The 24,426-nt window shown below is 45.6% G+C and overlaps 9 protein-coding genes across 9 annotated transcripts; 5 read left to right on the forward strand and 4 right to left on the reverse strand.

Moving 5' to 3' along the window:
* Positions 1–2,567: 2,567 nt before the first annotated feature.
* On the reverse strand, positions 2,568–2,855 carry BJ212DRAFT_1243728 (uncharacterized protein; the record flags this gene model as incomplete). Its single annotated transcript, XM_041329622.1, has 1 exon — positions 2,568–2,855. A coding segment is annotated over one exon (288 nt), but the record flags the coding sequence as incomplete, so codon positions are not given.
* Positions 2,856–2,929: 74 nt separating this feature from the next.
* On the reverse strand, positions 2,930–3,212 carry BJ212DRAFT_1476762 (uncharacterized protein; the record flags this gene model as incomplete). The annotated part of the gene is made up of 2 exons (XM_041339430.1): positions 2,930–2,997; positions 3,050–3,212. The coding sequence occupies 2 exons, from the start codon at positions 3,210–3,212 to the stop codon at positions 2,930–2,932; spliced, it is 231 nt and encodes a 76-aa protein (XP_041197968.1).
* Positions 3,213–3,365: 153 nt separating this feature from the next.
* BJ212DRAFT_1296427 (uncharacterized protein) lies at positions 3,366–7,392 on the reverse strand (the record flags this gene model as incomplete). Its single annotated transcript, XM_041332450.1, has 13 exons — positions 3,366–3,413; positions 3,464–3,529; positions 3,581–3,615; positions 4,560–4,662; positions 4,716–5,091; positions 5,266–5,330; positions 5,360–5,516; positions 5,625–5,803; positions 5,880–6,016; positions 6,075–6,318; positions 6,419–6,458; positions 6,839–7,101; positions 7,165–7,392. The coding sequence occupies 13 exons, from the start codon at positions 7,390–7,392 to the stop codon at positions 3,366–3,368; spliced, it is 1,941 nt and encodes a 646-aa protein (XP_041197969.1).
* Positions 7,393–7,504: 112 nt separating this feature from the next.
* BJ212DRAFT_1327069 (uncharacterized protein) lies at positions 7,505–8,527 on the reverse strand. Its single transcript, XM_041334624.1, has 3 exons — positions 8,506–8,527; positions 8,439–8,485; positions 7,505–8,241 (listed from the first exon to the last, which is right to left on the reverse strand). The coding sequence occupies exon 3, from the start codon at positions 8,117–8,119 to the stop codon at positions 7,745–7,747; it is 375 nt and encodes a 124-aa protein (XP_041197970.1). The 5' UTR covers positions 8,120–8,241; positions 8,439–8,485; positions 8,506–8,527; the 3' UTR covers positions 7,505–7,744.
* Positions 8,528–9,875: 1,348 nt separating this feature from the next.
* BJ212DRAFT_1476765 (uncharacterized protein) lies at positions 9,876–10,579 on the forward strand (the record flags this gene model as incomplete). The annotated part of the gene is made up of 2 exons (XM_041339431.1): positions 9,876–9,994; positions 10,060–10,579. 2 exons carry the CDS (start codon positions 9,876–9,878, stop codon positions 10,577–10,579), a joined length of 639 nt encoding a protein of 212 aa, XP_041197971.1.
* Positions 10,580–12,167: 1,588 nt separating this feature from the next.
* Positions 12,168–12,838, forward strand: BJ212DRAFT_1327078 (uncharacterized protein). Its single transcript, XM_041334625.1, has 4 exons — positions 12,168–12,252; positions 12,323–12,401; positions 12,436–12,653; positions 12,693–12,838. The coding sequence occupies exons 1-4, from the start codon at positions 12,184–12,186 to the stop codon at positions 12,753–12,755; spliced, it is 429 nt and encodes a 142-aa protein (XP_041197972.1). The 5' UTR covers positions 12,168–12,183; the 3' UTR covers positions 12,756–12,838.
* Positions 12,839–12,940: 102 nt separating this feature from the next.
* On the forward strand, positions 12,941–16,129 carry BJ212DRAFT_1476766 (uncharacterized protein; the record flags this gene model as incomplete). Its single annotated transcript, XM_041339432.1, has 2 exons — positions 12,941–13,754; positions 15,435–16,129. 2 exons carry the CDS (start codon positions 12,941–12,943, stop codon positions 16,127–16,129), a joined length of 1,509 nt encoding a protein of 502 aa, XP_041197973.1.
* Positions 16,130–16,345: 216 nt separating this feature from the next.
* Positions 16,346–17,092, forward strand: BJ212DRAFT_1296430 (uncharacterized protein; the record flags this gene model as incomplete). Its single annotated transcript, XM_041332451.1, has 3 exons — positions 16,346–16,522; positions 16,719–16,911; positions 16,989–17,092. The coding sequence occupies 3 exons, from the start codon at positions 16,346–16,348 to the stop codon at positions 17,090–17,092; spliced, it is 474 nt and encodes a 157-aa protein (XP_041197974.1).
* Positions 17,093–19,312: 2,220 nt separating this feature from the next.
* BJ212DRAFT_1476767 (uncharacterized protein) lies at positions 19,313–21,034 on the forward strand (the record flags this gene model as incomplete). The annotated part of the gene is made up of 6 exons (XM_041339433.1): positions 19,313–19,396; positions 19,511–19,724; positions 19,781–20,034; positions 20,087–20,152; positions 20,328–20,604; positions 20,658–21,034. 6 exons carry the CDS (start codon positions 19,313–19,315, stop codon positions 21,032–21,034), a joined length of 1,272 nt encoding a protein of 423 aa, XP_041197975.1.
* Between the last annotated feature and the right edge of the window lie 3,392 nt (positions 21,035–24,426).

The following is a 24,426-nucleotide window of genomic DNA, read 5'->3' on the forward strand; positions in this document are numbered from 1 at the left end:
TCATTGAAACTGATTATCACTTCAGCATGCTGACAAAGCTCAGCAAAGCTTTTTGTCTGACAAAGGAGCATCCCTTTACCTTGCTTTGCCAGCTCTCGAGGCCCTACATAAGGCATGGTTGACTCATTCTGAGAATCCCAAGTATGAGGCATTTTGGGAAGCCTTACAACAAGGTGTTGCAAAGATCCACAAGTATTACAACCGAAGTTTGGAGTGTGATGCATACATCATCGCAATGTGTAGGTGACATGGCTTGTCATATGATTAATACTAACTCCTGGGCCTGTTGTATCTAGTGCTCAACCCATCACAGAAGGACTCCCACATCAAACACTTTTGGAGTAAGGTCACACATGCTGAGGCTCTCAAGGAAGCCAAATGAATTGTGGGTCTTCTGTTTTCAAGCAAAAGTACAAGCTTACATCTAGACTAGTTTAAGGAAGAGCATATTAAGTTGTATGGTGAGCATGGTGTTCCATCATCACTGAAGAAGAAGTCAGGTAAGGTATATGGACTTCTCTGAGAGCTTTCCAGTGATGATGAGAGTGGTGATGATGAGCCAGAGGAGTTGGAGGTGGATCCACAGTTGCCATGGTTAAGGGAGTTCCACCTCTATCTTGACTCACCCACTTCAGTTCCCGATAACATGTCTATGTCATATCACACAATCCGGACCCACATTCCATCATATTCCCACGCCTTCCGAGCCTATGTCTGGACCACACTTTATATCCAACTCATTCCCAGATCCCCTTCTGCTGTGTGCTCCACACCTCAGCAGGATCAACTATGCTCTGGATTTACCCCTGAGCTCTGGACCATCAGATCTCCACTGCTAGCCTGAACCATAACCCCCTGTCCCATCCACCCTATGTACACTCCATCCAGCAAGACATCCAGACTTCACCTCATCTCAGATTCTGGACTCTATCCACCATCTCATATCCTGGTCCTGTATCCACCTTGTCTTCTGGATCCCCAGATCTCCAGACCTCCAGATATTAACTCCAGACCTATTCCCACCCTCTGTCCAATATCCTGCACCTATCTCCATTTAGGCATTCTCTGCCTTCTGGCTTTTGGTTACCTCTTGTTCCATCTTGCTTATTGATCCTTGTACGAGTCTTCATCTCTGAGTTCATTTACTTATGTTCCATCTTACTTACTAATGTGTTTCCACATGCTCGTACATAGCCTTGCTCCTTTGCTTACTGATCCCCTCAGATATTGTTCAGTATATAACCCCTGTAGATACTCCTGTAGTTCCTTAGTTTGAATATCAACTTAGACTTGCCCAATCCTCTCTCAGACTTTGGTCCACCTAAGTCTGTCCTACCCATCAGGCCTAGGGATTGATTCCCTAGGCTGGAGCTCCACCTTTCCGGCACTTTCCCTCTTTCTGGACTTAGGTCCAATCCCTGTCCCTCCAACTCTACCTTAGGGTAGTCTACCTCTGTTTGTTTCTACATCAGACGAAGTCTGATGTAGCCCCTATTCCTTCCGGACCTCCTGTCCCTTGTACCTCCAGGCATCCTGTCCTTTGGACATTCTGCCCTCTGTACCTTTGGGCATTCCATCCTCCTAACCCTCAGATGTCCTATCCTCCTGCCCTCCATACCTTCATACCTCTGGACATCCTGTCCTTTGTACCTTGCAGCGGGAACTCTCCTGAGCACTTCCTGCATTCCTCCGGAACTCTCCTGCGCTCCTCCATATGTTTCCTGCACTCCTCTGGAAGTCCTCTAGCACTCTCCACCAGAGTAGCCAGCCTCCAGAAGTCCTCCGGACTTTGTCGAACCATCATTGGACCTCATCTGAAATGAAGGGCCCATACTCGGGTAAGGGGCACAGAGTATGAGCTGAGGCCAAGCCCCTCTGAGTCAGTCTATCCCTCCCTTGAGCAACACGGTTCTTAACAGTCTATCATCCAATGGTGGGGGGTAAGATCATTTCATGTGAACTGTGTTATTACTGATGTAGCTTAATATTGTAGGTGAATGGTCAGCAGTACCCTGTTTGGGCCTCTCTTGCTTGTGATCACTTGTCCATCATGGCCACTTCTGTTTCAAGTGAGCAAGCTTTTGCTGCTGCTGCTCTGACTGTCATGAAGCATTGCAACTGCTTGAAGGGTGATATAGTCAAAGCAATTCAAGTACTTCATATGATGTATCAACATGATCTAATCTTTCGAGAGGCCCCTCCTTCTTCAGCTTTAGAATTAGCATTGGAGGAACTGGATGATAGAGAGGAGGGTGGCTGTGATGACAACATCATACTGTCAGGTGAATCAGATGTCAAGGATTAGGTCTCTAATTGATTAGGGTAGTGAAATAAAACCTTCATCTTACCTTGGAAGCCCTGGCCCAGGCCCTCCACAAGGGCCTGGCCTGAGTTTCTTCCAGGCCTGAGCCCTCTAAAGCCAGGTCCAAGCCCTGGCTTTCAGGCCAGGCCAGGCCCAAAGCATCACTAGTGACGATGCAGTTGTGGGGGGTCAATGGGTCAATGACGAAGTCTGCAAACAGCTGGAAAAGCACTGCACCATCCTCACAGATCTCAGTGCATGAGGCAAGCAGCTTTGCAAAGGCCTCAGTTTCAAGCAAGTCCATCTCTCCTGGTCCCTGCATGATGAAGACGCACTTATAGATGTGCTGAACAGCCAACAAAAACATGTGCAGGTGAAATGTGCGGCCTTTGGAGAACAAGCCTTGAGGCTGAGGCCAGGGAGGGGGATCCTTGCCACTCTTTGATACCTGCTTGACACCATTAGCGCAGTAGCCCTGCTTGTGGTTGAGTGGCGAGTTTTCAGGGCCAGGGTACATGATTGTTTGGCAGTGTGAGCATGTCTGCACTTTTCGGGGCTAAATAAGCAAGTTCAGCAGCATTGTGAACACACTGCGAAAGGGCTTGGACTGGGACTGACCTTTTTCCCTCACTCTTCCTTGATGAGGGGCACAACAGAATAATGATGGCGCCAAAATGTCTCATTGTTCCTCTTTGCTGTAATCTAGATGTCAGAAAACAGAGTGAATGCAAGGACTCAGTAACTCACAGGTATACTCGTCTTTGATAATACAGTTCATCAGTTTGGGCTCAATGTCACCCAGTGCATGCAGGAGGGCCTGTGGGTTCTTCTGGATGACCAACTGGCCCATTTTCTCGACAAGATGGCGATTGTACTCCTCCATTGCCAGCACCCAGCACTTCAAAGTCATTTGGTATGACAGCCACTTGAACTTGGCCTGCATGTTCATAAACAGGTAGAACTTGTTTGAATTTTGGAAGGTGAGCAAGCAAGGATCAATACCTGTGGAGATGGAGAACAAGTGCTGGGACCGGGTCTGGCCTGCTTTTTTAATACCCATATATCATTGATCAGGGGTGATTGGCGAGTTGTTGAAGCCAACACTGGCAGCCTGCAAGAATTCAGGATGTATATCATTGATTGGGGGTGAGAATGACATACCTTCATGTGTGTATCATTGATTGTGGGTGAGAACTTTGGCAAGTTGTCAAAGCCAATGCTGGCAGCCTGCGAGAATTCAGGATGTATATCATTGATCGGGGGTGAGAACTGACATACCTCTGTGGCAGTACTGCTAGTGGGAGCCCGAGGCTCTCCATGCCATGTTAGAAGACGGCCTGAAGCAAAGTAGCCATTGTAGGGAATGAGATTCCTCCAGGCTTATATTGTGCATATCACGACTCATGACAATTGGTATAGTGTGCAACTCACTATCTACAACTTTCCCACGAAATGCGCCAGAGGCGCGACACTTTCCTGCACTATGCAACACATTCCTGTGCACGCACTTAGCGCGCTCTTCCCACGCTCAGTTGCCTTATATCACGCAGCATCTGGGAGCATCCATCCATCATCCAACCAGTCCCCTAGTGAGTCCCTTTTCGCTTATTTCCCATATCAGACCATTTCTGGTATTGTACAATATATTATTCCATCATGGACCCTTATTTACATCATTTACATACTTAGAGCGCTCCCTATTCGCTTCTGAGCCCTGGGAGCACACCTAGGCACAGCTTACCTGTGGCCTAGGAAAAGTTTTCATATACCTACCACCATCCAGTAGTCGTCTAGAGTCAGAATCCATTATCATGAGTTAGCATCCATCAGAGTCATTGCCCTAGTCCTCAGTCCATTATCACCATCAGTCACCATTCAGCAGTCTCAGCACACGTCCTCACACCATCCTTCAGTCTTTACATGTCTGCACACCACACGCACTCTATTCCCATGCTTTGCGCTCCTACGCACTCAACATTCCTGCATGTGCGCTTTCAGCGTGCTTCACCAGAGTTGACCTGGTGTCACTTTGTGGATCCTTGCTTTCCATGCTTCCCTTAAGGGTCAAACATATCGCTCAGCACATTTCAACCAACACACATAGAGAGTTAGTAGCTTTCCTCTCACCACCAGAGTGAGAGTGCCTTCTTTCTTTCTTTAGCTCTGCAGCCTAGCAGAGTTGTTGAACCTTCACCGTCAAGCATCTTGGTGCTGGCTGGACCCAGACCCCAAGGTCATTTTGTAGTAGTGGACCCACTGTTGGACTTTTCATTGGAGTTAGGTGAGATGCAAATGGCCTTGCATTTGATTGGAGAGGGAGGTGTGACTTTGGCAGTGAGAACGCTATTGTTGGAAGCTGTCTAGAAAAGTTCATCAGTTAAACAAATGAAAAATGGGTGGATGCCCCACTCACCATACCGTTCATTGAGGGCTTGGTACTGGAGCCATTGGCAGTGTGCAGCAGCTGTGCAGCAGGTTGATCAAGGAGCACTGGATCAATCTGCCAGTCCTCAATCATGATGCTGCTGCTGGCTTCAGTCGCAAAATCTACAGTCCCACCAGTGAAGCTATCTGTGTGAACCTCAAAGTTGTGTGTGAGTTTGGCGTCCAGAGTCTCTTCCTTGATGAGCAAACTACCAAATGTGGTTGCATTATCCGATATGACCAGTCCAAAGGTCCCGCCAGAGTCAACATCTGGAAGTTCTGGTAGAGGAAGCAGCTGTGTGTCCTTCTTGCATAGTCCATTGTAGAGTTTTGCGATGTGGTTAGAGAGCTGGATGTGGTGGGAGCTGTGGGTGAATTTGATGAAGGGTGTCATTTGACACCTACTGGAAGCGACCCAAATGTTTCAACGGAGGACAAAGTTATGACCGAGTGCAGACAACATCACAATCCCACTTGGTTGGGCATGCTGCAATGAGTTCCAGCCTTGGTGTGTGCCCTTGACATGGCTGCTGTCAGACCTGAGGTCTTGATCTGAGTGCTCGAGACACCCTTTTTGGACATGTTTGAGTTGCTCTTGATGTACCTAGCAGAATATGATGGTGTGAGACTTACTTTCTGAGCCGCTGCTGACCACACACCTTTCTCGGCCCATTTATCAAAAGCTGCAAGAAGGTGCTGCTCTTGTTCACCACGATCCCAATACTCTGTTCTGCATCCATGTTCTGCATGTTTCTTGAGGATCACACCCAAAATATTTGCAGCGATGGCACTATGGAATGGGTTTTTGCTTGTGTTCAAGATCACAGCAATGTATCTGCATTTGGTGAGGGTTCCTGTTAGCCAGGAGAGTAGTATCACTTGTGCCGAAGTTACATACCTTGCACTGAAATGCCAGACATCCAGCTTGGCCTCTGTCTCGGGCATGGCAGAAGCCACTGCACTGTGAATATGACAACAGTTGTCGGCAACCATCATCTTTGGTTGTGGGAGGTTGAGGACATCGTGGCGCCACTTGAGGCCATGCAGTAGCTCTGTGATCTCAGCATTTGCACATGTCTGACAGAACCACTTTCAAACAGGGTGATACTATCTATCAGCCTCCAGCTTTTCAAAGTCAGATGGAAGCACTCACCCAAGCAATGATCTCATTGCTTTCATTCAACACAGTGAGTATCCCACCCTTGATCTCCCTTGCCTTTTGCCCATCCTTGTTTGTCAGTGTTGCCTTGTTTGCTGCCTTGAAGGTGTTATTGAGAGAACCACATATTGCTGACAAAGAAACAGTGAGTAAGTCTATGTAAGTACTATTTGGCCTTGTAGTACTTACCAGATAGTGACTTTAAGTATAGCACACTCTCGTTCTGCCTGGTGCAAGTCGTGAAATCAAGAAAGACCTCAGTGATGATCTCATGTGAGATTGACTTGTTATCGTAGCTGAGCTGGTCGTCCAGTTCTGAGAATACTTGAAGCCCCAATTGTCTTCCTGCAGTCATGCCACCAGCAGCACCATTGAAGTAATGTCCAAGTGTGAGTGAGTTCGAGCTGTTCAATGACTTGTAAGTGCTGAATGCCTCGAGATATTCCAGCATTTGGCACTTATACTCAAACAGATGCAGCTCTGATTGTAGGTGCATTTAGTTAACACATCAATGACAGCACATGGATACTTACATTGGATACATTCTTCAAGACTGGCAGATGTTGAAGATGGCTGCAACTCAATGAGGAGATCAAACAAGTCCTGCATCAATGCACACTGGTAGAAAAAGATTGGTATGCCCCCTGCCATGAGGCCTGAATATGTCAGTTCAATTACTTTTGCAGTGCACACAAGACTCATGCAGTATTCTCCAGTGCTCCCAGGACTTCCAATACATTGTGCTCATCGTGGTGAAGCAATAGCCCTTGATGCTGGATTCTGAGTCCAAACTGTGAGTGGTCCCATTCCTGGCTTTTGGCTTCAACTTTGACGTCTCCTTGCAGCGGTTGCAACACAGTTGAGTGCCAAGAGCCATCTCTTTGCAGAAGATACCATGCAGCTCTCAAGGTCCTTTGCTTGTCCATCCTTCCCAAGTTGTGTCCTTGTCAGACCTGCATCTTGGACACTGTGTAAGCTGCAGGTAGTAGAATGGGTGCACAATATTGAGTGGCTTGAGGTACTGTATCTTCGGCTCAACAGCTCCACCACCTGACTGCTTTTGGATGTGCAGGTACGATGGAGGCATAAACTGAGGCCCAAGCAATGGGACATTCACTCCTAGCTTGCCAGGCTCACCTCTCTTTGACCATGTTCTTGTCTTCTCCCACAGGAACTGGACATACTCAATGATCTTGGATTCCCACTGTAGCTGAAACTGTGGACATGGGTTGTTCATATGGTTGTGTGCCTTGTTCCATGTGCTGACTCATTTTTCGACCTTTTTTTTGGTTAGTTGAGGGATTAAATGTATGTACCAAGTGTGCTTCAAGCCACTTGAGAAACTCATGCTAGCCCTCCAATTTTTCTCAAAGGTGTTTTTCTCAAGAGGGGAGACAGCTGTCAAGTGCTTGAGAAGAGTGAGGACTGTCTTCAGTTTGAAGACTGACATGAGTGTGATGGTGAAATTGTGCATGTACTTGGGTGGTGGGAGATGGAACAAAAACATGTTTTAGGGGTCAGGACTGTTTTGATTTTGACTACTACAACCACCACACTAGCATTATTCAATTTTTGGTTTAACTGCCACACCAAGTTGCTGTTGATTTTATTTCTGATTGGTGGGTTGAGAACATTTAAATTTCCTAGCTATATTCATTCAGGGAAGCAAATTCAAGCTAACAGGAGCTACAGTACACAGTAATATACTCAATGACTCCACACTTGCACACTTCCAAGTCTGCTTTCACGGAAACAGGCGCCAGCAATGGCCAGACAAACAAGATTGAAAATACCAAGAGAGCTGTCACCACCAATGGCAGCCCAGAGGCCAATGCCAGGGTCCCTCCTCACATAGACCCTCAAATCCACACCACAGATATCACACAGTTCATGCAGTTTGGGTATGAAGAGAAAGTGGGGAGACTCGCAAACCACTCAGGCTTCCAGCCAAGCATGATATGAGATGTGTACAAACACTCGAGCACCTTCAAGCAGGCAGAAAATATTGCCAAGGCCATGCAGGTCGCTGCTGTGAGGTGTGTGGTGTCAAAAATAAACAGGCAGGTGATGCCAAATGGTGATGGTGAGGATGAAGACGACAAAGAAGATGAGGAGGAGGAGGAGGAGGAGAAAAAAGAAAACAACAAGGGCAAGAATGAGGACAAGAATGAGAAAAAGAACAAGGACAAGGATGTCAAAGATGAGGATGAGTGAAATATTGAATGACACATCATATTGTAATGAGCTGTAAGGAAGATAGAATGATGTTGGTAATCCAGCACAAGAAAGTAGTAAAGCTGAGTGCAAGCAGATGTGTGAGGTAAATAAGGAAGATAGAATGATGTTGGTATCCAGTGCAAGAGTAGGGAAGCTGAGTGCGAGTGGATGTGTGAGGTGAATGGGGAGTAGGAAGACAGTCCTAAGGAAGATAGAATGATGTTGGTATCCAGCACAAGCGCAAGAAGTAGTGAAGCTGAGTGTGAGCAGATGTGTGAGGTGAATGGGAGTAAGGAAGATGGTCCTAAGGAAGATAGAATGATGTTGGTAATCCAGTGCAAGAAAGTAGTGAAGCTGAGTGCGAGCAGATGTGTGAAGTGAATGGGAGTAGGAAGACAGTCCTAAGGAAGATAGAATGATGTTGGTATCCAGCACAAGAATTAGTGTACTAGTAACCTTACTGTGATGTTAAAGAGAAGAGAAATATAATCCAGGGTGTAACCAACCTGCAGGAAAGTGTACTAGAGAAATATAATCCGGGGTGTAACCAACCTGCAGGAAAGTGTACTAGTAGCCTTACTGCAATGTTAAAGAGAAATATAATCTGGGGTGTAACCAAGCCTGCAAGGAAGAAGTGTTCTCACCATTAAAATTAGGATGGGCTAAGGGTTAAATTAGATGTCACACTAGCTAGGGTCTGAGTCAAGGAACATGAACTGTTATGAATTCTGTTGGAACTGTGAACTGTGTAGTAATAAAGTGTGGGTGTGGGTGGGTGTTCAATGTCAACTGTGCCAGTAAGTAATATCAAACACTGGCATCTGAATCTGACATCAAAAATAAGCTATCTCATTGGGACTTTGTCTTCACTTGTCTTCACCTTATGTATTAAATCATTTGGCTGAAAGCCAATGGATGCAGTAGTGAGGTTTCGGTACTCCCAGAGACTTCCCCCTGGGATGGTTTTCTGACTTCTGAGCGCTGACCCCTTCCAAGTTCCTCGGCTCGCCTGCGGCGAGCCTCCCCTTCCCATGACCAATTTTTCAAGTCCTGACAGTCGAGGTAAAATCACGTGACGAATGACATAAATGCGGTCCCGAAGAAATCGCTACTTGGTACTTACTACTACTACTACTACTTAGGTAGTACTAGGCCTCCTCACCTCACTGAAATCATCTCTTAACGGGCAGGATAATTGGACGAGCATACTCGAGGTTCAGCAGTCTTGTCCTTCCGGCCTGCCCGAAACCTGTTTGTTTAGGTCCCTTTGCCACCTGTGGCTGATGCACACGGCATGACTAATATTATGCCTCACGCTATTCTTATTGCCACCTCAGGCTTTAGTGGAGTCAACGGTCTATGTCTAGCGAGACTTGGTGAGATAGGTCTTTTACCTCTTCTCACTCAACGTTCAACGTCCGAGTCTGCGTCCTCTGATTCAAGACGTAAAATGCCTAGAATTTGTTCCACATTCGGAGGCGAATGACTCACCGATTCATCGACGCCCGGATCAGCCGCGTACTGTGGTTTTTGCTGATACATTAATTCGTCACTATCAACGCACTAATAAACATGTGTAGTGTCACTACTACTAGTAGAAGAAGGCCGGGGATTATCCAGAAAGACACATCTGGTAATGCTCTGGGTATTCCCTTATTCTATGAGATATTGAATGTCCTCGACGTCTGATCAGCTGTTGACCTCACTTTGTGTCATCTGCCCTCATCGCTAACCTAATCGCATGTTGTATTGTGTTCGTACCCGCTGAACCGGATGCGGAGTCCGTTACCTTCGACTGTCCTTATAAACGGTACCACCACTCGGTCTGTCTCTCAGGTCACCTCCCACTCAGCCTCAACGCTCGTCCTTATGGCTCAATACGCTGCTGACAGGTAAGCTGTTGAGTGCGAGTATACGTGGCATTTTCTGATGTCCGAGCGCTCCGGCGCATCAGTAGCACCGACGACGATTCTGATATTCTAGATGACGGATTGCTGTCTAACGCGATAGACGAAAGCAGTCCGTTTAATCTTGATGATGTCCCTTCGGCTGTGGAATCCGACGATCCTGTACCGCAGGAGGAGGTGTTTCACAGCATGTTTATTGCCCGCGAAGGCCAGGAGACAACCGGCCGTACTTGGGAACAGACTCCTGTTTGTACCTTACCTCTGTCAGCCTTCGAGAAAGTCTTTCGCAAGAAGGACAAGGCAACTGCAGCAAATTTATTACTGCGTCGCACTAATCTCCGCGTTGATCCTCATCTCACATTTGCCCCCGATCATCCCAGTTTGTTGTGGGACGCGTCGAAACATTTCCTTGACTTTGTCCTTGTTGTATCAGGTGCAATTGGCTTGCATGTATTCCTCCCGAACACTATTTCCGACCACACCTTTTCCGTCTCTCTGGATTTCCACCTCAATAACAAACGTTCAAACCCAAGTTTGGAAAGCTTGGTTTTGACCCTACAGGCTCAATGATGGCAATTGGGACCAGCATTTCTTGCAAGCTGGTGGTTGGGATTTGTCCCTTGACACACATTGAGGATATTTCTCTTGCAGATGAGGCTCCTTTGCTAAACAAAAGAAATGCAGTGAGACCCATCTGTCATCCCATCACTATTGCATGGCTGTGATGTTTATTGCCTCAGCATTGGCACAAATATCATCCCCACCTATCCATATCATGCATACATACAGAACTGATGAGGATTTTATGCAGTGGAGAGTTAAGGAGGTGACGAACCTGTAGTAAGTCTCCAGTGTGACACAACCCCTGCCACGAGTTTCAGTGGCTAATCAAAGGTTTCCCTTCAGTGATCAGCCGACCATCAACCTCCATTTGGAGGACTTGAAGGCCCTCCACAGATACATCATATCAGATTGGGATGAATGGGTTCACAAAGCAGCCAGCATCTTGGAAGGATGACGGTTGGCTCAATCCCAGTGCACCTTTATCCATAGCGTGCAGGTATGGGCAAAACCAAGCAATCGCAAGCTTGGACCTGGCTGCTCGAGGCGTCAAAGAGGCAAACTGGCAAGCGGAAGCAGCAAATATTCCGACATTCACTATATGTCCATGGCTATTGCCACGGATCTCACGTGCGTACCTGTTCGTCCTTTACCGATGACCCGCTCTCTGATTTGATAACTACTGCCATTGTCACCCTCACGTGTCTCGGTGGGTGCAAATACCTGAGGATGAGTTGTTGGGAGCCCACGACATCATATACGATTCCCCAAACTCATCCTTCCAGGCAGCCGGTGAATTTGGAGGACTCCCCGCCCTGAGATCCTGACACAAAGAAAGAAAATAACATCTACGACGAAGATGGTCGTCGAATTCCCCGCTTTGATGGTCTCTGCAGCCATAAACAGTGAAATCTTGCAGTGTTCTCATCAACCTCAAGACTATCGCAGAGTTGTTTTCTGCAATGATTACCAATGATGACATGGCCATTGATCCTGATATTCATCATGGACAACGACAATCTCCATATTCCTCAGCATCAATGTCTATCCTCAAGCTTTCCTGAGGAAGTATGGTCATATCCAATGCAACTGCAGTTTTACCCCATTTCAGCTCCATTCATATCAAAAATTCGTAAAGCCGTTTCTCGCGACACAGTTGGTCAAGATGAATTTGATGACTACGCTTTGGACGACAACCTTGACTATTTGAACAATTTTCCAAATGGGCTCATGCCACCTGTACTCTTGGCTAGCAGGTTGCCAGTTCTACAATGAGATCTCGCATCGCATCAGGCCGTCCTGCCGCCTTACACAATGTTCAGCAAGGTCGCATCACTTCTGCCCTCTCAGGTGCTTATGCCACTACATGCAACTGCTCAGACCGCGCATAAGATGGTTCTTAGAGAGTGTAGTCTGCTCTTGCCTCACCAACTGTTATAATAACAAAATCGATGTAAATGACTGTTCCCCGCGCGTTGCAGTCTGGAGAACATATATATCTTCCAGTTAGACTCCTTGAAGTTGGCGAAGCGAATGGATTGTGAGTCGTTCATGTCTAGGTCTTTCGATTCGACTGACATAATGCGTCTTGCCCAAGATCAATATATCGAGACATGGTTGTGCCCTTGGCGAGTTACTGGTCGCATCCCACCATCTTCGAGGCCATTCGCCCACACCTGTTTGTGTTGACCAGCTGAAGTACTGCCGCCGTCATACATCATATGAATGAAGTCTCACCATCCTCCTTTGCAGGCATTTCCCCATGTTTATCAATGGACCACCTATCCAATCACGTCCCTGCTCGAACGTATATGGGAACATTTCCTGCCCTGTCCTCACCAAAGGTGGTAAACCTGCCCCTCAAGTCGTTGAATTATGCTCCGTCCTCGAACGCGCGTTGGCGTATGCTCATACTGGAAACTCAAAAGTAATCGCTACAAGTCTCATGAGGCCTTTGTGGTTGGTAAAGAGTCTCTTGGAACAAGGTCTTCCGACCTTTGCCCCCTCAGTGCGATTTTCCCACACTCCCTGCGTTCCCGTCGCCATCAGTCCTTCAGAGTGGCCCACCCTCACCAACATGAATGTCCTGGCCATCGCATCCAGCGCTCACAAATATTGACAGTATGGGAATGATCATTTTGAGGCATGCATCGTCTCATTCCGTCTCTGTCCTGTCGTTAATTGAGTTCCTCTCCTAGGCATATAAGGCAGATTTCATATACAGCTCTTGGTCAATCAGCTGGCGCCCAATACCTTCAAGTCATACACTAGCAATGTCTGTCATGCAGCCATCATTGCAGTGGTCAGCCCTTCAAGTGTACATAGCTGATGTCAAAACACTTGTTGTGGGGGCTGTCACCACTGCATGCAATGCCATGGAGGCAGAAGATGCCATCAATGGGGAACTCCATGCATCGCAGCAGGCACAGAGGACTTCACAAATGGCTTGCAACCACTCATCCTCTTGGTTATGTTGATAAGGCATACAAACATTTAGTGTCCTGCGTGCTTCCCAAATCCACTGCCCACCATGAGGGATTGCCAAATCCAGCCAAGGACAAACTCTCCATCCAAGACTTCACTCGCCTCATTTGTGAGATGTCTCAAGGGACTGACCCTGTCACCATCACTGCTCCTCTCATCTTCAATGGGGGTTCAACTCCTGTCTTTTGCGTCACTCTAACATATATGTGCAAATATGCCCTGCAGGATTCTACATGGTCTTCGGAGAGGTTCTTGCAGGAAGCATTCATCATTGCCACCAATCATCTTCATATCAACAATATCCCCTGGCATGGTGCAGCAGGACTGTGTGGCAGACAGCATCAGAAGCCTGTCTTTGATTCCTGGGTCAATCTAGGGAAGGCCATTGACTCACAAGCTATTGAGCATCATCATACCCAGTTGAGCAATGCTGCGGCTAATGCATCTCAACACGCCCAGGTCGCAGATACCAGGGCAGCTTGGTCTGCTGAGTTGATCACCTTGCAGTCATTGGCCGATTACATCCTTCGCTCTCGTCTCCCTGACGAATTCGCGATTGAGAGACAAGGGAATGTGACTAATCCTGTCATGCTCACGAAGGCAATACGTGCTCTCCCATGGAAGCCACACCGCGCGGTCGCAGAGGGTGCAAACTGCCAAGCCAATTCATCGCCATGGTGCCCGCCTATATCATCGCAGTGTACGCCCCAACAAGCCCCTTGCGCATTCATTTGAAAAGTGGTAATAGCTTCCCCACCATCTGGAATTCGAAGAACATTGTGAAAGGGATCAGGCCACTCCTTCTTGTGCGACTAGGCCTTGCAAGTGCCCTATTGCACAGAATTTGGAAAGGTGGGCTGCCTTTGGTGCATTGGATGTTGCTCTCTCCAGAGGATATAACTGTCAAACATTGGGAGATCAGTGCGTGTTTGGCTGATTGCCAGTATGGTCCCTTCCACATTGCAGTTATGTTGTTTGGCATTGATAAAGCTGTCAACCTTGGGCACACATCTCAGACATACACCATCAATCCTGCTATTGCATCCATCAGGGCCAAAAAGAACATGTTGATGGTTGATTCTGATGACGATGAGGTTGAGATTGTGTAGGTGAAGATGGTGAAATTTGATCATTTTCACTGATGCTGTAATAATCATGTATGCTACACCATGAATTCAAACAACTGTCTGAGACTCTGAGGCCTCATAGTCAAGAGACAATCACATTGAACACACTCAAATGTCGAATCTCACCATGTGAAGCATAGAGTGGTTATTTGAGCCAACTAGTGCCAATGCAATGTGCATGACATCAGATCCACAAATGTGTGATGGCACAGGCCGGGGCTGGGCTAGTGCTGCCATGGTCCGGTCCAGAACCCAGGGCTATACTGTCATATTTATGCATACTAACCATGGCTGGTAAGAGACACCATGGTTATGCATGGTTGTCACTAATCACTTAGAAACATTATCAAAGGATGGAAGTGCATCAGGAAAACCCTCCAATATAGTATTGCCATAGCTCAGCTCAGGTTCAGTCCAGTTCAGCCAGATTCGGCTTTTGCTGGTTGTGCCTTTTGGTTCAAATATCCCAGTAAGCTGAACTGCTATTTCCAGCTTGGTCTGGCTTGAACATTGGCTTGAGCTGGCTCAAGCCCAAACTGATCACAAATTTGAACCTTTCTATTTCCTACACCATAGTTTTTGTTGTATCAACCACTGTGATATTTCCTCAAGGCTCCATACATATCATAGCCTGTGTTGGAGTGGGGGGCCCCTAGGCAGGGGGGTCAGGCAGTAGGTGAGGTTTGCCGGTGTTTGGCTGTGTTTGTAGTGTAGGTATAGAGCTTGGATGTAGTAGAGTAGCTCAGCACATCTTCCTGTCCATCCCATAGAGAGAGTGGTTTAGGCCACTCCAACTGGTGAACAGAGCAAGATTGTTTCAACCAAGGCTTACCTTGGTTCCCTGTAGAGCACAGAGCACAGCATTTAGAGCAGAGTCCAGAGCAGAGCCCAGAGCAGAAACTGAAGCTTCTAGAAGTTGAAGTTGAAATCTAGAATAATGTCGAGTCTTGTGTCAGAACATGAGGAGAGAGCACCAAGCATAGCATTTAATCAGTATCATAACAAATCTTTCACTAAAACCCACAGGATAGCCAAACTGCCTCCTTGAAAAAAACTCTCACCTAGAGACAAGAAAGGTTGATTTCTGAAGAAAAAGCATGGCAATGGTGAACTTTCTGACACCACAGTACCTTCCTCAGATTCATCACCCCTAGATACACCAGAGATCAATCAGCAAGCATCAGAGCAAGAGCAGGAAGAGTCAGAGCATGAAGTAATATGACAATTAGCAGATGACAAAGAATCATTAACAGGCACACCAGATCCATCAGCAATCACTCTTCCAAACTTCAACAATGATAGCGAGGAAAAAGAGAACAGTGAAGAAACAGAGAACCTTCAATTTCCCCTGGCAGATCCACCAAGCCTACCAAGAGAACCCCCTCTACCACCAGCATTAACACCAGTAAAGCCAAGGGCAACACAAGCCATAGTACCATCACATAAACTCACCTCATTGCACCCAGTACCCATCATTACACCACAAATGTCGAACACTACAGGCCCACCAGCATTATTCCACAGCCAAAATGATGAAAATGCACAGAACTTCCTGCAAGGTACAGAGATGTACATCCTAATCAATGGAATCAAGGATGAAGCAGTGAAAGTGGTGCTATTCAGCACCCTTATCTCTGTGGGATCTCAGGCAAATCTATGGTGGACAAACCTTGATGCAGCACACAAGGTCAATTGTTCAGCCATCAGGACAGCATTTATTGCCAAATGGCTGGCAATAGTTGTAGCAGACAAGACCAAACTGGAATACCAGAAAGAGTTGTTAGTGATACACATGAAAGAGGAAGAAATAGGGGAACACATCACAGTTGCAGGAATCGAGACATGGTTGCATGTACACTTCCACGGCACATTGAGGAAACTGGTACAGGATGCAGGAGTAGACAATGCACCTATTCTGATTCAACCAGTTCAGGATGCACTTCCATGAACATTGAGGGACTTAACATCCCCAGCACCACTGGACTGGAATACATTCCTAAACAAGATCAAAGACACCAACAGTGACACCCTACTAGAGAAGGTGAAATGAGCTAGAGAGAGAAAGGAAGTAGAGAAGGCACAAAATGACCTGGTAGAGATCCTTCATCTGCAGATGCAGAGGATGGCCATAGGAACACCTGTTAACCAAACAGTACCATACAGCATGCCACAGCAACAGACCCCACAAAACAACACTGCATTCAACAATGCAGCTTGCCACCAGATATACTATGTAACTGGGAATAAGCCAGGGACAATTCAACAGCCTCAAGGCCAGCCTCCAACCCAAGAAGAAAGAGATGTGATGCGCACCAGGATCAATGAGTTGCCCCATCAGATGGTACAATATATTCAAAGAAAACCCAAACTTTGATTATTGATGAACATTGTATCAGAGCAATGATGTGCTTGAGCATTGTTTGCAACACCTGTCTTCTGAAGTGGCAGCTCAAGCTGTTGTTCTTATGCATGCTGATGTTGAGTGAAGGCACTTGTGTGCCCTGACAACTGCTTGGGAAATCCATGCACATGAACAGCACCTGAAATTTCTTCACATGGTTCTGGAGGATGAGGGTGAAACATATGCCAATGCTAGCTTGGAGTCATTATGCACCTTGGTGACAAAGCTCACAAGATCCTCCAAGAAGGAGGTAGAAGATAGCATTGGTTTTGGTGTTACTGCATACAGTCACAATGTGACATCATTTGCTGTTGGAGACGCACAGCTAGGTTGCCTTGAGAATGCTGCTCATATGTGTTTGCCTACTTGTGAACAATGTCACTACTGACATGATCACCTATACAAGTCACATACTTGGACTCCTCAGACAATGTGAGCTCAGGGGACTCCTCGGAAGATAGCAATGGTGGTCAAGATCCAAAATCTTGGGGATTTCTGCAGCAGGTGTAAACCTGTCAGGCTGTCAATGTCCTGCAAGTACTTACATGATGCATTTTTTTATTTGTAGAATTGGAACAAAGTTTCCCCTGTAGTGCTTTAGCAAATTGTGCTACAGGCATGTACAGTGGCTCAAAAAAGTGTCTGAATGTTTATGCATTTTCAAGTAATTGGATAATAGCAAGCCAGCACCTGAGTACAATATAAAGGCATAGGGACATGTCTGAAAGCTTAACATCATAGCTATAATTCGAGATATATATCTCAAATTATAGCTATGATGTGGTCTGATTTCCACGATATATATCTTGAATTATAGCTATGATGTTAAGCTTTCAGACATGTCCCTATGCCTTTATATTGTACTCAGGTGCTGGCTTGCTATTATCCAATTACTTGAAAATGCATAAACATTCAGACACTTTTCTGAGCCACTGTATCTTATTCAGGTTTTCATACTACTTTTGTAGCAGTTGAGTCTCAGATACCTGTGGTTACTAGTAGTTGTCCACTTGAGAATATATGACTTCTGTTGAGATCAATGCTTTTGCCGCCATCAGAAATTTCTTAATTGGTAGCATGCCCAAAAAGGTATTGGAATGTTGTGTCATTGTGCAACTTGAATTTTGAATGTTGATTCATTATCCAGGGCTCATGAGAATTTAAGAATTCTAGTGAGTCCAGCTGACATGACACCATCACAGTATATCTGTGCCCTGATTTCATGATGACTGAGTAAAGAGGCTTGAGGTTCAATGCTGCAGTTGGATCTAAGAATTCAGGCCCAATTGACTCATGATTGGCGATTGGGAAGGAAGACTACTAGTACTCATACAGCTGTAATACTCCATGCGGCAGCACCCCAAACCCTAACTGGCAGTAATAATCTAGAGTAACATGTGTTAAAATGGTAAGTGGGTCCTGGAGCTGTACTTCACTTCTCCATAGCCTAACTACAGGGGTCAGAATTGAAGATCTCAAAGCAGATTAAGATAGTAAGTCAAAAGTGAGTCTGTATCTAACATAATGAGGACGTATCTAATACAGTTCAATAGAGTCACAGCTATTATTGGCTGGCACATGCCAGTGCAGATGGCATGCAATGTTGCAGTGATTCTAAACCTCTTGGCAAGAACACAAACAAATACTGCGACTATGACAACTTCAAGTTGGTATTTGGTACTATGCAGTACTACAGCCACCACTACCATTTAAGTATGATCATCACCTTCAAGCACCATTACTATTACTCAGTACTCATCCCACAGCCTGAGGAAGCCTGTCCAACTTGGAGTGCAAGTCACAGTCGCCTACTGTACACCACCATGACAATGTCAGACTCTTTGCAAACTGACTCAGAGTTGTGAAAAAATCAGTATTGTGGCAGTGACTATAATCAGATTGGTAAGTTTTTGAGGCAATCAGTGTATTTCTTGTGCTCCAATTGTTCGCAGATCTTGAGTGCATGATCCCCCCTGGATTGAACCAATTAACCGTGACTTGGACATTCATGACAATCTCATCACAGGTCATACTGTGACAGATCTTCAAGTCAATTATTATGGTCACAGTGACTGTGCGACCTGGAATGATGGCAGCCAAGGCAGCATAGGGCTCTATTATCCCACCCTAAGTCAAACTGACCCAGAGCCATTATCTATGGGCTAATTGTTCACATCACACAACCCCAGGGGACTTTTTCAAGATCCTTCTACAGGTCACAGTCACAGTAGCTTTTGGAATCTCACTCATTTTTATCGTCTTATGTCTTTACTCAGGGTATACTGATCATCACCTTCAACAAGCTCATCACTCAAACTACTTTGGGTTGATCAGCACACAAGACCATGATGGGCCATTCCTGGGGCAACTCAATCCTCCCAGTCAATATGGCAGCCATGGTACTGATGACAGTAAGTTTTGAATTCTCACTTGTTTTTGCCAGCTCAAATTCACAAATTTCTTCACGTAGGATATAACCATCACCTTCAAGTCTATACTAACACTGACAACTCAAACATCCAACTTGAACATGGGCAATATGTCTCTCAGCTCGAACAGACACCTGCTGCAGCCTAGGTTCAGTCATTGCCATCTGACAGTCTGGGGAATCATAATCATTATACAATTGCAGGCAACCAGCACATTGCTGCCAGCAGTTACAATGGTAGATTTTCTTCCTTTTTCATCATCCTAAGTTCACAAGTATCAGCTTCAGAATATCTGTGTTTCATGCATATGGTCACTAGTGGCCTTGCCAAATCATCTACCACCCTTGAAAGTGTGCTGGGTTTGGGCTATCTGATGGAGAGGGCTGTGAGCATCTATGGAGTGCCTTGAAACACCTCATTCCAGTGCTTCAAGTTTCTGGTATACATTACACACTACTCTATGTTTCATGCTGGCTGGTACTGACTGTCTTCTCTTTAGTATCACCAGTGGTTATTCATACTGGATGTACAAGTGCACTACTTGGCTCTCAAGTCTTTTGATGCATTGGGGCAATGGCTAGTGCAGAAATGGATGCTTTGCCAGAAGAAGAAACAGGTGGCTCTCAATGGCCTCAGGAATCTTAGGTCTGATGAGGACATCCTCCGAGAGGAGTGGGCAGCCCAGGTAGCTCATCAGACTAAGCTGATAGCTTGTAAGTAATTTTCTGGATTTAATTCAACCAGCTGTCATGTTTATTTTTGTGGACAGGCAGATCTAAACATAAAGGCACAGAGGCTATTGTGGGTGTTCTTGCATTAGAAAAGACCCCCAAAAGCCACCAGAGCATCATTCATGAACATGAACATCAGCTCATTAGCAACAATGTTGATGACATCATGACTTTCAATCTTCAGCTTCATGATGCACGTGCCCAATGTGCTAAGGTTGTCAAGACCCTTGGGCAGAGATGTGCTGTATTAGGTGTTTTGGAGTATGCCAATCTGCAAAAGTTGAAGAAGAATGTTTATCTTCAAGTTCATATGAATGCCTGTGCTCTGAAAATGTGACTTCAAGAGCGACTTCAACAATGAAAATTCAAGCTTGAAAAATTGGAATGGTCCTATGGAAACACAGTCAACAGTATATTTTATTATCTTTATTCATTGATCTTATTGATTCACATTGAGTTATAGAACTGAACATGCGCAATCACACAGAGGCCTCCATCAAGTGCTGAGAACTAACAATCCTCAAGATCGTCTCAACATACAACACCTTGTGTGACCAACTACACATGCTAATACATCAATGCAAGGCCCCTGCTAATGCCATTCCACCCATACCTATCTCACATGATGGGATCTTTTGGCTGGATGTCAATGACAACATATGGCAAGATGTAGGTCTGGAGGATGAGACTGTGGACCCACCTCGATGGCTTGCCAATGACAATGTTCATCAGGGTATTCGTCTCTTACTTGATCTTGACCGCTGTTTGGAAGAAGAAGACAGGTTAAGATGCAAACACTGTGTAATGCAAGAGTGTATGATCTTGGAGTGGACTGCACTTCAGGAGGCTCAAGAAGTCACAGGTGAGTTGCCTACTCAATCTTTATCTCAGTTATGTCCTAAAATATGGAATTAGATGTTGATGTAGCATGGCACCTTGAGAAATGTGCTGCACAGCTATCCCTCATGTGCTTTGAGTGGCAATTGAGAGTATGTCCCATACCCACTGCATGGGAAATGCCTGATAGCTGGGGACTGTCCTCCACTAATATTGCCCATGCTGGGCATTCACTTTACCACATGAAAATTGCACAGGCTGCACATGCTGACTCGTGGAAATTGTCAGAGGATGAGAACAATGACAATGACATAGATGAGGGAGGAGTTGATGATGAGTTGATGGCAGCAATGGAGGAAGTTGTTTATGCAAATGAATATTGGATTGTGGATTCTGATTCTGAAGTAGAGGACTGGGATGAAGTACATGTGTCATCTTCTCCGACCTTGTATTAATTTGTCATCTAGTATGGTGTGAATAAATTTCATTAGTACTACACACTCTGATGTGAGGACAGTAACAAATATTCAGCATAACTTGTCAAATGTAAGCATTGGGAATTCTATTGCACTTGACTTTGCAGGTTACTATTGCACACTGGGAATTCCCAACTTCAGAATATGGGGGGCCTGGGATTCCCCAACTTCAGAATATGGAGGTCTGAGAATCACTGACAGCAGAATATGTGGTCTGGGAATCTCTGTCAGTAGAATATATATGGTTGGGGAATCCCCAACAGCAGAATAGGGGGGTCTGGGAATCTCCAACAGTAGAATATATGTGGTCTGGGAATCTCCAACAGCAGAATAGGGGAGTCTGGATATTTCCAAACAAAGAATATATGTGGTCTGGGAATCTCTGACATGACAATATTGGGGTCTGGATATTCCTGACCAATTAATATGTGTGGTCTGGGAATCCCAAATACATCAATATATGTGGATGGGAAGTCCCCACTGGAGCATATATGTGGCTTGGAAATCATCACTTGAGCATATACTCATGGTCCCCATACCACCCTCCCATGATCCCTATACCACCTTCTGATAGTTCCCATATCACCCTTTCATGATGCCTATAACCACCCTCTGGTGGTCCCCATATCACACTCTCATGACCACCATGCCACCCTCCAATAGTCTCTGTACCACACCTTCATGATCCCTATACTACCTTCTGATAGTTCCCATATTACCCCTTCATGATGCCTATAACCACCCTCTGGTGGTCTCCATACCACACCTTCATGACCCCTATACCACCCTCCCATGGTCTCCATACCACACCTTCATGACCCCTATACCACCCTCCCATGGTCTCCATACCACACCTTCATGACCCCTATACCACCCTCCCATGGTCCCCATACCACACCTTCATGACCCCTATACCACCCCCTGATGGTCCCCATACCACACCTTCATGACCCCTATACCACCCTCTGATGGTCCCCATACCACCCCTTCATGATACCTATACCACCCTCTGATGGTCCCCATACCACCCCCTAATGATCCCTATACTACCCCCTAATATGGTACAAAAATTGGCACAAAGGACCCCTGACACCACCCACAATACAGGGAAAGCCCATGAGAATTGTCACACAAGTATGTCCCAGGTGGGCTAGGAAAGCATTAGTGTTATCCCACAGGACTTATCCCACACCTACAGTATAATGGGAAAACTGTTACAAACTAGGATAGTTCTAACAACAGACAACTCAATAAGAGTTAAGACTTCTGCTGAGATTCTACACAAGATGATAAGTCAAGCATTTGATATAAGCTAAGACAGAAGGAGTGCTTCTATCTTAAAGTATGGTTCAGATGACAAGAGATTGGAGGTCTCAAGTGAAGGAGATTTCAGGTAAAACCTAGTAAGATTAAAGTGCAGAATTAAAGTGTACAAGAGAACTATTTATAGTGAACTACAAGTGCTTTAGGGCAGATGTGAGAACGGATGTGAGTCAGAGATAAAGGACGCATAAGTGATAGCAAGAATAGGTCATCTGGCAATGGCAATGGCAGTTGTGATGTAATACAAGGTATGAGTCAAAGATAAGTCTAGTGGCAGCATCATGCGGCTCATGACATAATACACAGTAAGAGAGAGAAAATGAATAGGGGCATACATGGTTGTAACAAAAACTAGAGGAATCACACCTCTTAGGTTGATACTTGTGTAGAGGACTATCAACCTAATAGGTATCTTTTTGGGGCTGACTGAAGTGGGATCAGGTGCCAATGGACAACATGTGAAAAATTCTTCTTGGGTAGGCAATTTCCCAAGTGAAGCAGAATCCACTTGAGTCCATCCCATATATTACATGATGGGGCAGGATGATATAGGATTTTCACCGTAATTACATATGTCTCCCGATTCAATCATATTTAAAATAGTTAAATGAATGGGATGTATTGTGACAACAGTGGTGTGGGTCTGATTTTTGTTGTCATTTACATATTTCACCTGATTTAAGCATATTTATAGTAGTCAAGCAAATAAAATTTATTGTGACAACAGCGGACAGGATAGGATGACATAGGATATAACAGTGCAGTCAGGAATTACTGTAAATAGCAGGGTGGGGGCAAAAACACACAAAAACAGGGGGAAACATGCAGGCAGGCAATGAAAAAAACATATAATGGAAGGAAAAACATACTAGTATAGTACACCATTGCAAACAACACAGTCAGAACTCTTGGTCCATGCCCCTGCACTCTGCAATCACTCTGCGTCGGCCTTGTACTCATCTTGCTGTGCGGTTGCAAGCACTGCCCAATACATACAGAATTCTTTGGTTGTTCCACTCGTATCATTGACCTGCTTCAGCCAATGCCACATGCATAAGCTTCTGCATGACAAAGGTTAGTGCAAAACATTAAGAGATAGGCAAACTAATACTTACCGAGCATTCTTTGCGGCACCTGGTTGCATCTTACTCTTTCCCTCAGTTTTTACAACTGACTTGGCATTGGATATACTTGGTTCATGTCATATCCACATATCCGGATCTCAGATCTGACCCTTATCTCAGATCCACATCTTATCTCCAATGCTATCCACATCTTATCCCCCTCCAACATCTTGTCATTCAATCTGTCCACTCGTCCAGTCCGTTCCACAACTCATCCGAATCCACAACCAGTGCTCGTCTCTTTTTGGTAACCCCCTAACTCCGGTATTTCGGTTATCTGTATATCTGTCCTGCTCCCTTATCCGCTACCTATGTTTCATTTCCGTTTCATGATTTGTGATCTGTTTCTACTTACCAATAGACTATCCACATGCTTCATACATAGCCTTGGACTCTGCTGATTGATCATTCCATTAGATACCTATAGTATATAACCTCCTGTAACTTTCTGTAGTACCTCAGTTTGAATATCATCTTAGTTCTGCTCATTCCTGTCCTCCAGACTTGAGTACCTCTACTCTTGTCACCCTCCGAGACTTAGGATTGATTCCTATAGTCTATCCGTATCCGCCTCTGTCCCTGACAGTCCACTACCGTTAGTTTCTAGTCTGGACTCGTCCGGATTAGCCATACAATACTTATCCCTCATCTGGAAGTCATCCGGATCCGTTACGCTACTCGTCTGACCTTCCGGACACACTAGGCTTGCCTTCCTGAAATAAGGGGCAATACTCGGGTAAGGGGCACAGCATATGAGCTGAGGCCAAAGCCCTTCAGGTCCAGTTACCCTTTGAGTATGACCTTAACAGTTCATTGTCATTTGTCTGCCTGATGGGGCTAAGTGCTGGGGCAGGAATTGTCTTGGCAATTCTGTTAGGTCCGAAAATATTGGCACTTCATAGCAGTGTAGTTAGCAAGGACGAG

The sequence above is a fragment of the Suillus subaureus genome (genome assembly GCF_016647635.1).
Source record: "Suillus subaureus strain MN1 chromosome Unknown BJ212scaffold_4, whole genome shotgun sequence".
Classification (NCBI taxonomy): Eukaryota; Fungi; Basidiomycota; class Agaricomycetes; order Boletales; family Suillaceae; genus Suillus; species Suillus subaureus.

Coding starts and splice junctions, on each gene's coding strand:
- BJ212DRAFT_1327069 (XM_041334624.1), bottom strand. CDS start 8,119: ATGATGTGTCATTCAATATTTCACTCATCCTCATCTTTGACATCCTTG.
- BJ212DRAFT_1327078 (XM_041334625.1), top strand. CDS start 12,184: ATGGTTGTGCCCTTGGCGAGTTACTGGTCGCATCCCACCATCTTCGAG. Junction 12,402..12,435: donor ATGGGAACATTTCCTGCCCT/GTCCTCACCAAA, acceptor CTGCCCCTCAAG/TCGTTGAATTATGCTCCGTC. Junction 12,654..12,692: donor CCACCCTCACCAACATGAAT/GTCCTGGCCATC, acceptor AAATATTGACAG/TATGGGAATGATCATTTTGA.